The 13,532-nt window shown below is 39.8% G+C and overlaps 2 protein-coding genes across 2 annotated transcripts; both read left to right on the plus strand.

The window, feature by feature from the left end:
* The first annotated feature begins 221 nt into the window (after positions 1–221).
* Positions 222–2,203, plus strand: LOC146697579 (C-X-C motif chemokine 10-like). Its single transcript, XM_085474218.1, has 4 exons — positions 222–377; positions 902–1,019; positions 1,566–1,646; positions 1,869–2,203. Exons 1-4 carry the CDS (start codon positions 314–316, stop codon positions 1,921–1,923), a joined length of 318 nt encoding a protein of 105 aa, XP_085330344.1. The 5' UTR covers positions 222–313; the 3' UTR covers positions 1,924–2,203.
* An 8,883-nt stretch (positions 2,204–11,086) lies between these two features.
* On the plus strand, positions 11,087–13,156 carry LOC146697580 (C-X-C motif chemokine 10-like). The gene is made up of 4 exons (XM_085476378.1): positions 11,087–11,251; positions 11,803–11,920; positions 12,464–12,544; positions 12,767–13,156. Exons 1-4 carry the CDS (start codon positions 11,188–11,190, stop codon positions 12,819–12,821), a joined length of 318 nt encoding a protein of 105 aa, XP_085332504.1. The 5' UTR covers positions 11,087–11,187; the 3' UTR covers positions 12,822–13,156.
* The last annotated feature ends 376 nt before the right edge of the window (positions 13,157–13,532 follow it).

Genomic DNA, 13,532 nt, shown 5'->3' on the forward strand with positions numbered 1-13,532 from the left:
GCATCCAGTAATCAAAGAAATCCCCTATTAAATGTACTCAGTATTTACATGATTGGTAATCATATGTTACATTTATAATGATTTAATATATAATTCTACATTTTTATTATATAATAATATGCAGTTATATTTATTATTTTACTTAATAATTCTGCTTTTATGACATATTGACAATATGTGAGTGATGACGAAGTAAGTTTCCAAACTTACTTCCTCTTTCTCAGCTTTATAAACCCACACTCGACTTCGTTCACTCAGACTTTCTTTCTTGCATCCTCACTGGTCCTCAAAGGTCAAAACAACCATCACGAAGATGAACAAGCCACTGCTCCTGCTGGTCGCTCTGACTTTCTGCTGTTGCATCGTGTCTCTGCATGGTAAGAAAACATTACTGCTTTAATGCAGTAATATACCCTTTGATTTTGAGGTCATTATTTTATTCATATTTATCGTCTTACTTTAGTTATTCTGTTTAAAAATACATTAGACAGACAGATCGATAAATTATTGATCCCACAAGGGAAATTTTTATGTTACAGCAGCATGATAAAGAGTAAATATATACTACAGTTATATAGTAGATATATATAATATATATATATATAATGACACAGTTAAATAAAAGTGCCACAGGCGCCTGGTGAGCGGCTTATATTGAGATACTGCAGGCATTTATATTTTTACATCAGTGATAAAAAACAAAGAATAGTAGAAATGTAGAAATATTAAAATATTAGTAGAACTATTAAAACTTTTTCCTGTAATTGAAAGTAAATATTGTTTTGAGTGTTTGAAGGTTATTACCCGAAGTCCATCTACTGGCTTCTTTGGGGCTTCTTACTGTTTCTTACTGTTTGCACAAACTCTTTCCTCCTAAAATAATAGAAATGCTTCTTTTCAGGTTTTACCATAAATACCTGCCGCTGTAGAAAGACGACCATGAGACCTGTTTCTGCTAAGATGGTCAAGAAGATTGAGGTGACTCCTGTTTCAGGACACTGCCCCCGAACTGAAATCATGTGAGTATTTGCAAAGGTCACGTTTTTTAACGGTGCTTTTTACTCTCTACTGTAATGCATCACAGTTTATATTGAAAGTGTCTTTAAAGATTGCAGAGCACAATAAAATAAAGCTTTCTATAGAAATGTTGTGGAAACTTACAAAAATGCACACATTTGAAATACTCAAGTGTACTATATGTACTTTATTGTTGAGAAATATACTTTATTACTTGAGTATTTTATCTTCATATCTTTAAGAGTTTTTCATTTTAAGCTTTTATACTGTAATTTTAAACTTTTTCACTGTTCTGTGAACCATGTAAATGTCAATAAAGCCCTTTTACACTTTGACATTATTGTATTATAACTGGCACTGATGATGATGATGATGATGATGCAAGTTTGAAGTTACCTGCTGACACACAGAACTGTAAACTAAGAGCAAAAATGAAACTTTTACTTCATGTCTTAGTTTTGTTTCTGCTTCAGTTTCAATCAAGTTTGTGCGGCGTGATAATTTCTCCATTTTTAAGTAATGTTTTGAATCTTCTGCTTTCTCAACAGGATCACTGTGAGGTCTGGTGCTAAGATCTGTGTCAATCCAGAGGCCAAGTGGTTTCCAGGCCTTCTCAAAACTCTGCAAACGTGAGAATTTCTTATCAGTCATACACTTATCACTTTTAGAATACATATGAACATTTCATAGAACCGGCATTTTTAATGTTTAGCTAACTTTCTATACAAAATCCTATTAACTTAGTTTCTGTATTTACCGGTCAAAAGGGGGGCATTTTTAGAGCCAAAACTAATTTGCTTATTTTGAGTTATTCTGATTATTAACTCCATCGTTTTTATTTTGAATTACAGGAAGAACACCGTCTCAACCACTGGGCCACGCACTGCTTCAACACCTAGCTTCTGATCACACGGCAGATCGATTCCTCCCTTCATCAATCTGAATTACCTGTAGCAAGCCTGTTGTATTCAGCCCGAATACAGTTTCATTTTCTCGAGTGTTATCCTTTGATGACAAAGGTATAATTCTTAGAAAATCACATAATCTGAATGTGATTTTTTTTATGCTTGAAATTCTGATAGAATACTATTAAACTGCGCCACCTTACCATTGTAAGAATGTACTGAAGAAGAAAAAAGGACTGCAGTATTGTTGCACACTTTTCTCTTTTTTAATAGTTTGTATCTGTTAGTGTTGCATTACACATGTGTATAAGTACTGTTTAATTAAAAAACTGGTTTCTCTAATACTATGACGTCAATGTGTGTTGTATCCCTGAATTTTGACTTTTGACTTTAACAAACGCCACTTAATTTATGTAGACTTTTCAAACAGACATCAAACACATTACATCATTATATTGTCACCACTACAGAAAATAAACTCAAATATGAATATAAAGACTTACACGACTTTTGTTTAAATAGAAAAATGGCACTCTCTTATTAAATACTAATTTCAGCAAACTTGATGTGTATTTTGGACTCTTTTTCACCACTTGTCTGAAAGACAACATGGTTTTGTCGCCTTAATTATCTCCAATAAATATTTATGTAGTTTTTACTGTACTATAATGATGAATTATCTCACTTTTTTAACAGTTGGGGACCCATGACAAATGTGATAAACTGTGATAAACCCTAAAGATTTCGCTCTAACGTAATCAGGATTTACATAAATCTATATAAATTAACATTGTGAGAAAATGACTTCCCTTTTGAGAGCACTTTCACAGGATATTTGAGTTTATGTTAGAGGACTGTGTATGAACATACAGGGAGTGCAGAATTATTAGGCAAGTTGCATTTTTGAGGAATAATTTTATTATTGAACAACAACTATGTTCTCAATGAACCCAAAAAACTCATTAATATCAAAGCTGAATGTTTTTGGAAGTAGTTTTTAGTTTGTTTTTAGTTTTAGCTATTTTAGGGGGATATCTGTGTGTGCAGGTGACTATTACTGTGCATAATTATTAGGCAACTTAAAAAAAAACAAATATATACCCATTTCAATTATTTATTTTTACCAGTGAAACCAATATAACATCTCCACATTCACAAATATACATTTCTGACATTCAAAAACAAAACAAAAACAAATCAGCGACCAATATAGCCACCTTTCTTTGCAAGGACACTCAAAAGCCTGCCATCCATGGATTCTGTCAGTGTTTTGATCTGTTCACCATCAACATTGCGTGCAGCAGCAACCACAGCCTCCCAGACACTGTTCAGAGAGGTGTACTGTTTTCCCTCCTTGTAAATCTCACATTTGATGATGGACCACAGGTTCTCAATGGGGTTCAGATCAGGTGAACAAGGAGGCCATGTCATTAGTTTTTCTTCTTTTATACCCTTTCTTGCCAGCCACGCTGTGGAGTACTTGGACGCGTGTGATGGAGCATTGTCCTGCATGGAAATCATGTTTTTCTTGAAGGATGCAGACTTCTTCCTGTACCACTGCTTGAAGAAGGTGTCTTCCAGAAACTGGCAGTAGGACTGGGAGTTGAGCTTGACTCCATCCTCAACCCGAAAAGGCCCCACAAGCTCATCTTTGATGATACCAGCCCAAACCAGTACTCCACCTCCACCTTGCTGGCGTCTGAGTCAGACTGGAGCTCTCTGCCCTTTACCAATCCAGCCACGGGCCCATCCATCTGGCCCATCAAGACTCACTCTCATTTCATCAGTCCATAAAACCTTAGAAAAACCAGTCTTGAGATATTTCTTGGCCCAGTCTTGACGTTTCAGCTTGTGTGTCTTGTTCAGTGGTGGTCGTCTTTCAGCCTTTCTTACCATGGCCATGTCTCTGAGTATTGCACACCTTGTGCTTTTGGGCACTCCAGTGATGTTGCAGCTCTGAAATATGGCCAAACTGGTGGCAAGTGGCATCTTGGCAGCTGCACGCTTGACTTTTCTCAGTTCATGGGCAGTTATTTTGCGCCTTGGTTTTTCCACACGCTTCTTGCGACCCTGTTGACTATTTTGAATGAAACGCTTGATTGTTCGATGATCACGCTTCAGAAGCTTTGCAATTTTGAGACTGCTGCATCCCTCTGCAAGATATCTTACTATTTTTGACTTTTCTGAGCCTGTCAAGTCCTTCTTTTGACCCATTTTGCCAAAGGAAAGGAAGTTGCCTAATAATTATGCACACCTGATATAGGGTGTTGATGTCATTAGACCACACCCCTTCTCATTACAGAGATGCACATCACCTAATATGCTTAATTGGTAGTAGGCTTTCGAGCCTATACAGCTTGGAGTAAGACAACATGCATGAAGAGGATGATGTGGACAAAATACTCATTTGCCTAATAATTCTGCACTCCCTGTACACTGAAGAATTTTAAAGAGCCAGATAGTCCTTTTGTTAGAGGGACTAAACAAAGACAGCAGCATAACCCACATTATTTAAACTTATTTTTTTCTCTCTTTTTAAACATTTAAATGGCAAACATGAGGCTAAGTTTGGCTTTGGTAAGAGCTGTTCACCACAGCTGAAAGTTTCCAGTCAGAGGAAGCTGACCGAGTGCTTCCTCCTGCCTGCGGTGGGCGCTTGTTGGACTGGAGACCAGTGTGGTGAAGAACTGCATACCACCTTCATTGATAACAGTTTTATTATTAGTCCTTTATTTATCCAGGTAAAATCTCATTGAGATTATTTGACAAATTCTGATCTATCTATATAGTTTCTGTCTTCATCTACAGTGGAAGTGAATTTAATTTAATGTTTAGGTAACTGGCAAAACTAGCGCGCTAATTTCTGCTAACTTCTAACTCAATTATTATTAATAATTTAATAAATTCTGTTTTCACGGATACCGGGGTGTTAAGATAAGATAAGATAAGATAAGATAAGATAACCTTTATTAGTCCCACACGTGGGAAATTTGTTTTGTCACAGCAGGAAGTGGACAGTGCAAAAGTTATGACGCAAAAATTAGAATACAATAAGAATAAATACAGTACACAGCTGTACAGAATAGAATAAAATAATATACTATATACAGTAGAATAAAATAGAATAAAAATATACAATAAGATAAAAATATATTTTGCACATGTGTGGATGTGTGTGTTTGTTCAGTTAAAGTCTTTATTATGGAGTCTGACAGCAGTGGGGAGGAAAGACCTGCGAAATCTCTCCGTCCCACACCGTGGGTGCCGCAGTCTCCCACTGAAGGAGCTGCTCAGTGCTGTCACAGTCTGCTGCATGGGGTGGGAGACGTTGTCCAACAGGGATGACAGCTTAGCCGCCATTCTCCTGTCACTCACCACCTCCACTGGGTCCAGAGGGCATCCTAGAACAGAGCTGGCCCTTCGGATCACCCTGTTCAGTCTCTTCCTGTCCCCAGCAGAGATGCTGCCGCCCCAGCAGACCACACCATAAAAGATAGCAGAAGCCACAACAGAGTCATAGAAGGTCTTCAGGAGTGGGCCCTCCACCCCAAACGACCTGAGTCTCCGCAGCAGGTACAGCCTGCTCTGCCCTTTCCTGTAGAGGGCGTCTGAGTTATGAGTCCAGTCCAGTCTATTGTTCAGATGAACACCAAGGTACCTGTAGCTGTCCACAGCCTCAATGTCCATACCTTGGATGTTCAGTGGTTGCAGTGGAGAATGCTTGTGCCTGCGGAAGTCTACCACCAGCTCCTTGGTTTTACTGGCGTTGATCTGGAGGTAGTTCAGCTGGCACCAGTCCACAAAGTCTTGAGTCAGTCCTCTGTACTCCTTGTCGTCCCCATCAGTGATGAGGCCGACTATTGCAGAGTCATCAGAGAACTTCTGCAGGAAGCACTGGGTGGAATTGTGGGAGAAGTCTGCAGTGTAGATGGTGAAGAGGAACGGAGCCAGAACCGTTCCCTGTGGGGCCCCCGTACTGCAGACGACCCTGTCCGACACACAGCCCTGAGTCCTCACATACTGTGGTCGGTCGGTGAGGTAGTCCAAAATCCAGGTAGTGAGGTGACGGTCCACTCCAGAGTTCTCCAGCTTGTCCTTCAGAACCGAGGGAAGAATAGTGTTGAAGGCACTGGAGAAATCAAAGAACATGATTCTCACAGTGCTTCCAGCGGTCTCCAGGTGAGCGAGGGAACGATGTAGGAGGTGAATGACGGCATCATCCGCTCCAATGCCAGGCTGGTAGGCAAACTGAAGTGGGTCCAGTGATGAGCTTGTTAGGCGCCGAAGCTGAGCCAGGACCAACCGCTCCAGGGTCTTCATCAGGTGGGATGTCAGAGCCACCGGCCTGTAGCTGTTGAGGTCCTTGGGGCGTGAAGTCTTTGGCACTGGTACAACACAGGAGGTTTTCCAGAGCTGTGGGACTCTTCCCAACCTCAGGCTCAGGTTGAAGAGGTGCTCCATCACCCCACACAGTTGGTCCGCGCAGGACCTGACGACCCTCGAGCTGATGCCATCTGGGCCCGCTGCCTTCTTGCCATTAATCCTCCTCAGTTCCCTCCTAACCTGGGTGGTTGAGAGAGACAGGCTGGAGCCTTGTGTTGAGTGTGTATTGGATGCTGTTGTTGGGGGTGGGGGGGAGTGAGCAGGGTGAATAGAGGAGGTGTGAAGTGTCTGAGGTGTCAGAGGTGGAACAGCAGCAGTGGGGGTGGGTGAGTCTGCAGCCGATGTTGTAGACTGTCTCATGGTTGAATCAAATCTGTTGAAGAAATGATTGAGTTCATTTGCCCACCTCACATCCCTCCCAGGCAGAGAGTTCTGCTGTTTTAAACTTAATTGTTAAACCTGGTAAAGCAGCAACACTGATCATTTAATTAAAGATGAAAGAAGTTTTTAACTCTCAGTGTGCCGCAGTGTTCGTTTGACTTTGGTACCTGAAGAGGACGGAGTTTTGGACCCAGATTGCTCCGCAGTGTTGCCAACTCTTCAGTAAGTAAAATCGCGATTGGCTGTCCTAAAAGTCGCTAGAAGTCGCCAAATGATGTCATCGCCTAATTTGCATAATAGGTCATGCCTATGCAACAGACGCTGTAGGAGAGAGAAAAAAACATTGTGGAGTTTTTGTTTTTTTAATGTCACAATTCCAACCCTCCTCCTTTATCCGTACTTGGGACTGGCAAAAGTGACCCGAAATAGGCACTCCGGCCGAGTTACTTTGTGTGTGTGTGTGTGTGTGTGTGTCTTTTTAAGTAGTTTTATACCTTCTGATTCATAAAAAACATTTTTAACCATTAACAATCAAAAGGGACATAGCAAGCCTCACCAGACAGCGGCTTCGCTCATGCAAATGAGCCATATTCTATGGTGATATTTTAATTTCTTATTGTTGCGTAACATTGTACCGGTTTTACCGTGAACGGTATAATGTGGCCCAGCCCTACCTCACATTACTAAAACAACAACGCCTATATGGCTTGCACTATTACATAGTTGTTATTCAAAAACCTCTTCTTGCTTCAGGGCATATCTCAACCTTCTTAGAATAGTTAACTTCACTTTCCACAGATAGGAGCGTTAGCTATTTCCTGTTGCTGGGTGCTAGCTACCTTTGCCTGTCTCTTCTGAACCCGAATCTTCACCAAAGATTGGTCGTCATACCAGTTACCTTCCAGTAAGGCGGTCCTTTTTGCACAGTTTAGCACACCAGCTACCACCGTTCATCTTCAGCCAAGGTTACCAAGCCAACTAACTCACATCCTTCGACGTTAGTATACCAGCTAGCAAAAATCGCAACTTTCCCTTATACTGGAGGACGCGGAGACTCCAAGGTATGGGGTCTCGAGTAAGAACACACACCAGGTCTGCTTGTGTTGCCTTGGGCTGGAACATGCCCAGCTTGCAATCGAAACCCCTGGTTCCTGCACTGCACCCGCTTCAACATGAGGAGTCTCAGACGATGACTGATGTGCCAAGTTAGCCTGTTGGGAACAGACCCCTTTTTGCCCACAGCTGAAACTGGGGCTGATTGTGGCCAGTGTTGGGGAGTAACGGAATACATGTACCGGAATTATATTTAAAATACATAATATGAGTAACTCTATTCCATTACAATAGCCTCTTAATGGCTCTAATGCCTGTGTCTCAATGAGAGTAATGTATTCTGAATACTTTGGATTACTTAATATATTATCATGCTATTTACAACTACATGAATGTACTATTGTTGTGTGACCTATTACTTTTACTGAAGGTTATTTGCCATACCAATACCAACTAGGTTTTAAATCTTAATATAAAATGAGTAACAGTAGGTTGACATTAGGTAAGGCTGCACTTTCTGCAGCGATCTCGTATAGAAAACTATTCCGCACCTGTAAAACAGGTTCGCGGCTCCGAACCGTAAAGGCGTAAAACCGTAAAGAGACCTCTGGCTAATACATCCAGTTCCGTGTCGGGCTCGTAGCTGAAAACTAGCTTTACTTTGTTGTCTGAGTCAACTTTGCTAGCGAGAGACAGAGAGAGGCGTTGAAAGGCTGCTCCAACGGAACTTTTTGTTTCGGAGGAAAACACGAACACGGCGTACAGTTGAGTCTTAAGAGCTTACTTACAACTGGGCTCGTCAGGCACTCTTTTTGGCTGCAGTGGTTATTATTATATTTACATGCTTCCATTTCCCGTTTCTGCTCGGTGACAGCTCGTACTTTTCCACTCTTTTTCTCCCTCCTCGCGCTCACAGACACATAACAGGTATGGCTATGCTTGTAACAGGGTGTCACTAAAGCCCAACCCGACCTATGTGCCTAGGTGGTTGGGGTATTTGTACCTATTGTCCTGTCTGCATTCTCCCCCCTCCCTTTCTCTTCTGAAGAATTACAAAGGCTGTATACTAGTGATGTGTCGGTCGTGAACAAAACGGCTCTTAGAGCCGACTCTTTGAAGTGAACGACGCGAGCTTAGTGGGTTTTTTTTTCTTTCTCTCACTTTTTCCCGCTTCACTCCGCACGTGAGCCTTGTGCTTGCACTGAGCAGAGGGGGGGGGGGGGGGCGGTAGTACTCGCAGTAGCACAGGAACAGAAGGCAGGGAAAGACAGAGAAAGAGAGCCAGTGACAACAACAACAGACAACATCGTCACATTAGAAAGGTATAGTAATCGTCCACAACTATTTTCAGTTGCAGATGATAAAGGATTCAGAAAGTTTATTCATGCATTTTCTTTTTTAATTATTATTATTAATATTATTATTATTATTATTCGAATACATATGAGTATTTGTGTATAAATACACAAACAATACACATATGATTATAGTATATGTGTAGGGTGTATAGGGTGGCAGGCAGCAAATGGCCTTCCGGCTTACTTCACTCGTGGTGGAGCAAGCCTGCAGGCCGCAAGCCGGTCTTGCAGAGGCAAGCTGGTCTTCACCTCTCATTTTTGTCCAGTTTTACAGGTTGGAAGTCTCTGCTTCAAGTAGTGGGCACTGGGTCCTTGACATAAGCTTGTCTGGCAATACTGGAGTCTCCATTTCCCATAGTGAGACGGTGAAATGAATGCTAGAAATGAGATCTTTAGGTAACTTGCGTAACCCTGGTTCTCAGAGTACCATGAGTAAGACATCTCACCAGACAGCCCTTCATGCCGGGGCAAAGCGACAAGAGGTGTTTATCTTAAATAACAACTATGTAATAGCACAAGCTATTTAAGGGTGGGTGGCTCTGCCCGACATAATGATTGCAATCACCAGCCAATCAGGATTGGCAGAATGAGATAAATGCATCTGAGGAATATGCGGGGAGGCACATTCCATAGTGACACATCTCACTCATGCAACTCTGAGAACCAGGTTTATGCAAGTAACCTAAAGTTAACACCGTTCATGTCATTCAGACTCACTTTGCTCTGCCCCCTACTCGCAGCTTCCTGCTTTACTGTGTTTAGTCGACCTGCGGTCACGTGACTAAGTGGCACTGAGTAGAGCCCTGAGCCCTGTGCAGAGGTACTTCCCTGCTGTAAATGAAAAAGTTGCTAACAGTGATGAATGTTGGACAAAGAGTCCCTGCTGTGCAAACTTCATCAACTTATGTAAACACACAAAATATCGTAAAACAAGAAATAACTTTAATCCTTGGAAGGAAAAGAGGAGGAAGGAGATCCCTCAGACACGCTGATCCCCAGCACAGAGACAGAGGCCACTTTCAAAGTCCCTCAAGAGAGGCAGATATTATCCAAGTAGCTCATATAGTGGTGAAAGTTTCAGTCATGACCGATGTCGTCTTTCAGCATTACTTAATGTTGAAGTGTTATTAGTCATCACAGCTGTTACTTTATGAAGGGGGAAAGTATGTGCATAGGCCAAAACCACAGCCCAAAAATAAAACAATGGCTTTGGATCCCTTTATTCCTTTCCCTCCTTTTTTCTTGATATTTTCACTTGAAAATCATATTTAAATTTAATTGTAAGTGTAAAAAAACCCAATAAACCTAAAGCAAAACATTATTTAGGATTGATTACAGCAGCTCTACACTAAACCACAGTGCGGCATGCTGGGGAGACTTAAAAAATGAATCTTTAGGGTCCTCTTATGACCCACAAAAGCATTTTGTGATTGATCAGGAGTTCCCAGTCTGATTCCAGCAGATGCGCGTAAATAAGTTTTATCAGTGTAATTCTGGGTTGTCCATCTAATTTTCATGTATGAGAAGCAGTCTAATTTAAGGGGCTGAGACAAAATTCCCCCAGTCAATAAAGCAGAAACGGAAAAGGTTAACAGCCCTTAATTACGGAAGTGCTGCTCTGCCAAATGAAATATTTTACTTTATTTATGTATTTATACTAGCAAGGTGTAACCATTGAAGTGTCTGAGTGTATCTGAGCATCTTTACAGCCTTAGATTTGGAGCTAGCATCCAGTAATCAAAGAAATCCCCTATTAAATGTACTCAGTATTTACATGATTGGTAATCATATATAACATTTATAATTATATAATATGCAATTCAACATGTTTTTATTATATAATAATATGCAATTATATTTATTATTTTATTTTATAATTCTGTTTTTATGACATTTTATTTTGAGCAGTGACGAAATGGGGGTGTTTGATAAATTTAGCACAGTGAGCAGAAAACTACAGAAAATGTCACAGAGTTTCCAAACTTACTTCCTCTTTCTCAGCTTTATAAACCCACACTCGACTTCGTTCACTCAGACTTTCTCTCTTGCATCCTCACTGGTCCTCAAAGATCAAAACAACCATCACGAAGATGAACAAGCCACTGCTCCTGCTGGTCGCTCTGACTTTCTGCTGTTGCATCGCGTCTCTGCATGGTAAGAAAACATTACTGCTTTAATTCAGAATATTTGTACAGTTTGGTATCTCACAGGAGGGCAAAATATACCCTTTGATTTTGAGGTCATTATTTTATTCATATTTATCGTCTTACTTTAGTTATTCTGTTTAAAAATACATTAGACAGACAGATCGATAAATTATTGATCCCACAAGGGAAATTTTTATGTTACAGCAGCATGATAAAGAGTAAATATATACTACAGTCTACAGCACTCAGCAAATGACACAGTTAAATAAAAGTGCCACAGGCGCCTGGTGAGCGGCTTATATTGAGATACTGCAGGCATTTATATTTTTACATCAGTGATAAAAAACAAAGAATAGTAGAAATGTAGAAATATTAAAATATTAGTAGAACTATTAAAACTTTTTCCTGTAATTGAAAGTAAATATTGTTTTGAGTGTTTGAAGGTTATTACCCGAAGTCCATCTACTGGCTTCTTTGGGGCTTCTTACTGTTTCTTACTGTTTCTTACTGTTTGCACAAACTCTTTCCTCCTAAAATAATAGAAATGCTTCTTTTCAGGTTTTACCATAAATACCTGCCGCTGTAGAAAGACGACCATGAGACCTGTTTCTGCTAAGATGGTCAAGAAGATTGAGGTGACTCCTGTTTCAGGACACTGCCCCCGAACTGAAATCATGTGAGTATTTGCAAAGGTGACGTTTCTTAACGGTGCTTTTTACTCTCTACTGTAATGCATCACAGTTTATATTGAAAGTGTCTTTAAAGATTGCAGAGCACAATAAAATAAAGCTTTCTATAGAAATGTTGTGGAAACTTACAAAAATGCACACATTTGAAATACTCAAGTGTACTATATGTACTTTATTGTTGAGAAATATACTTTATTACTTGAGTATTTTATCTTCATATCTTTAAGAGTTTTTCATTTTAAGCTTTTATACTGTAATTTTAAACTTTTTCACTGTTCTGTGAACCATGTAAATGTCAATAAAGCCCTTTTACACTTTGACATTATTGTATTATAACTGGCACTGATGATGATGATGATGATGCAAGTTTGAAGTTACCTGCTGACACACAGAACTGTAAACTAAGAGCAAAAATGAAACTTTTACTTCATGTCTTAGTTTTGTTTCTGCTTCAGTTTCAATCAAGTTTGTGCGGCGTGATAATTTCTCCATTTTTAAGTAATGTTTTGAATCTTCTGCTTTCTCAACAGGATCACTGTGAGGTCTGGTGCTAAGATCTGTGTCAATCCAGAGGCCAAGTGGTTTCCAGGCCTTCTCAAAACTCTGCAAAAGTGAGAATTTCTTATCAGTCATACACTTATCACTTTTAGAATACATGCGAACATTTCATAGAACCGGCATTTTTAACGTTTAGCTAACTTTCTATACAAAATCCTATTAACTTAGTTTCTGTATTTACCGGTCAAAAGGGGGGCATTTTTAGAGCCAAAACTAATTTGCTTATTTTGCGCTATTCTGATTATTAACTCCATCGTTTTTATTTTGAATTACAGGAAGAACACCGTCTCAACCACTGGGCCACGCACTGCTTCAACACCTAGCTTCTGATCACACGGCAGATCGATTCCTCCCTTCATCAATCTGAATTACCTGTAGCAAGTCTGTTGTATTCAGCCCGAATACAGTTTCATTTTCTCGAGTGTTATCCTTTGATGACAAAGGTATAATTCTTAGAAAATCACATAATCTATATGTGATTTTTTTTTATGCTTGAAATTCTGATAGAATTGATAAAAATACCTTTAAACTGTGCCACCTTAATATTTGAAGAAGGTACTGAAGAAGATTGTTGCACACCTTTCACTTTTTTAAGTTTGTATCTGTTACTGTTGCATTAAACGTGTGTATTTGTACTTTTTAATTAAAAAAAGATTTTTGTAATACCCACTGCTATGACGTCAATATGTGTTGTATCCCTGAATTTTGACTTTTTTAAAAAACAAAAATAAAGCACAGACAAGAAGAGTTTTCAAAAAATGACATTTTATTGCCTACAGAAGGTGTGAGTTGTTGGGGGAGTGTCTCTGAAGATTTGTTTGTAACTGACAGGTGATGCTCACATATAAAATACAGATGGAGCCTTTGCAGAAGTCCTCACTTTATTCATGTAAATATCACAGCTTCAGGTTTTTCTATACGACTGTTTTTGGGAATCGCGTAGCTTCAGAGGCCATTTCATTTCCCACAGTCTGAACACTGGATGAAGCAGGTTTAAAATACTTATTTCATTTTTGTTGACACATTGGATTCATTATTTAT

The sequence above is a fragment of the Copadichromis virginalis genome, linkage group LG12 (genome assembly GCF_057382275.1).
Source record: "Copadichromis virginalis isolate Kocher_CV1m ecotype Utaka linkage group LG12, C_Virginalis_male_GT1.1, whole genome shotgun sequence".
NCBI lineage: Eukaryota > Metazoa > Chordata > Actinopteri > Cichliformes > Cichlidae > Copadichromis > Copadichromis virginalis.

Coding starts and splice junctions, on each gene's coding strand:
- LOC146697579 (XM_085474218.1), top strand. CDS start 314: ATGAACAAGCCACTGCTCCTGCTGGTCGCTCTGACTTTCTGCTGTTGC. Junction 378..901: donor TTGCATCGTGTCTCTGCATG/GTAAGAAAACAT, acceptor GCTTCTTTTCAG/GTTTTACCATAAATACCTGC. Junction 1,647..1,868: donor CTTCTCAAAACTCTGCAAAC/GTGAGAATTTCT, acceptor TTTGAATTACAG/GAAGAACACCGTCTCAACCA.
- LOC146697580 (XM_085476378.1), top strand. CDS start 11,188: ATGAACAAGCCACTGCTCCTGCTGGTCGCTCTGACTTTCTGCTGTTGC. Junction 11,252..11,802: donor TTGCATCGCGTCTCTGCATG/GTAAGAAAACAT, acceptor GCTTCTTTTCAG/GTTTTACCATAAATACCTGC. Junction 11,921..12,463: donor TGCCCCCGAACTGAAATCAT/GTGAGTATTTGC, acceptor CTTTCTCAACAG/GATCACTGTGAGGTCTGGTG.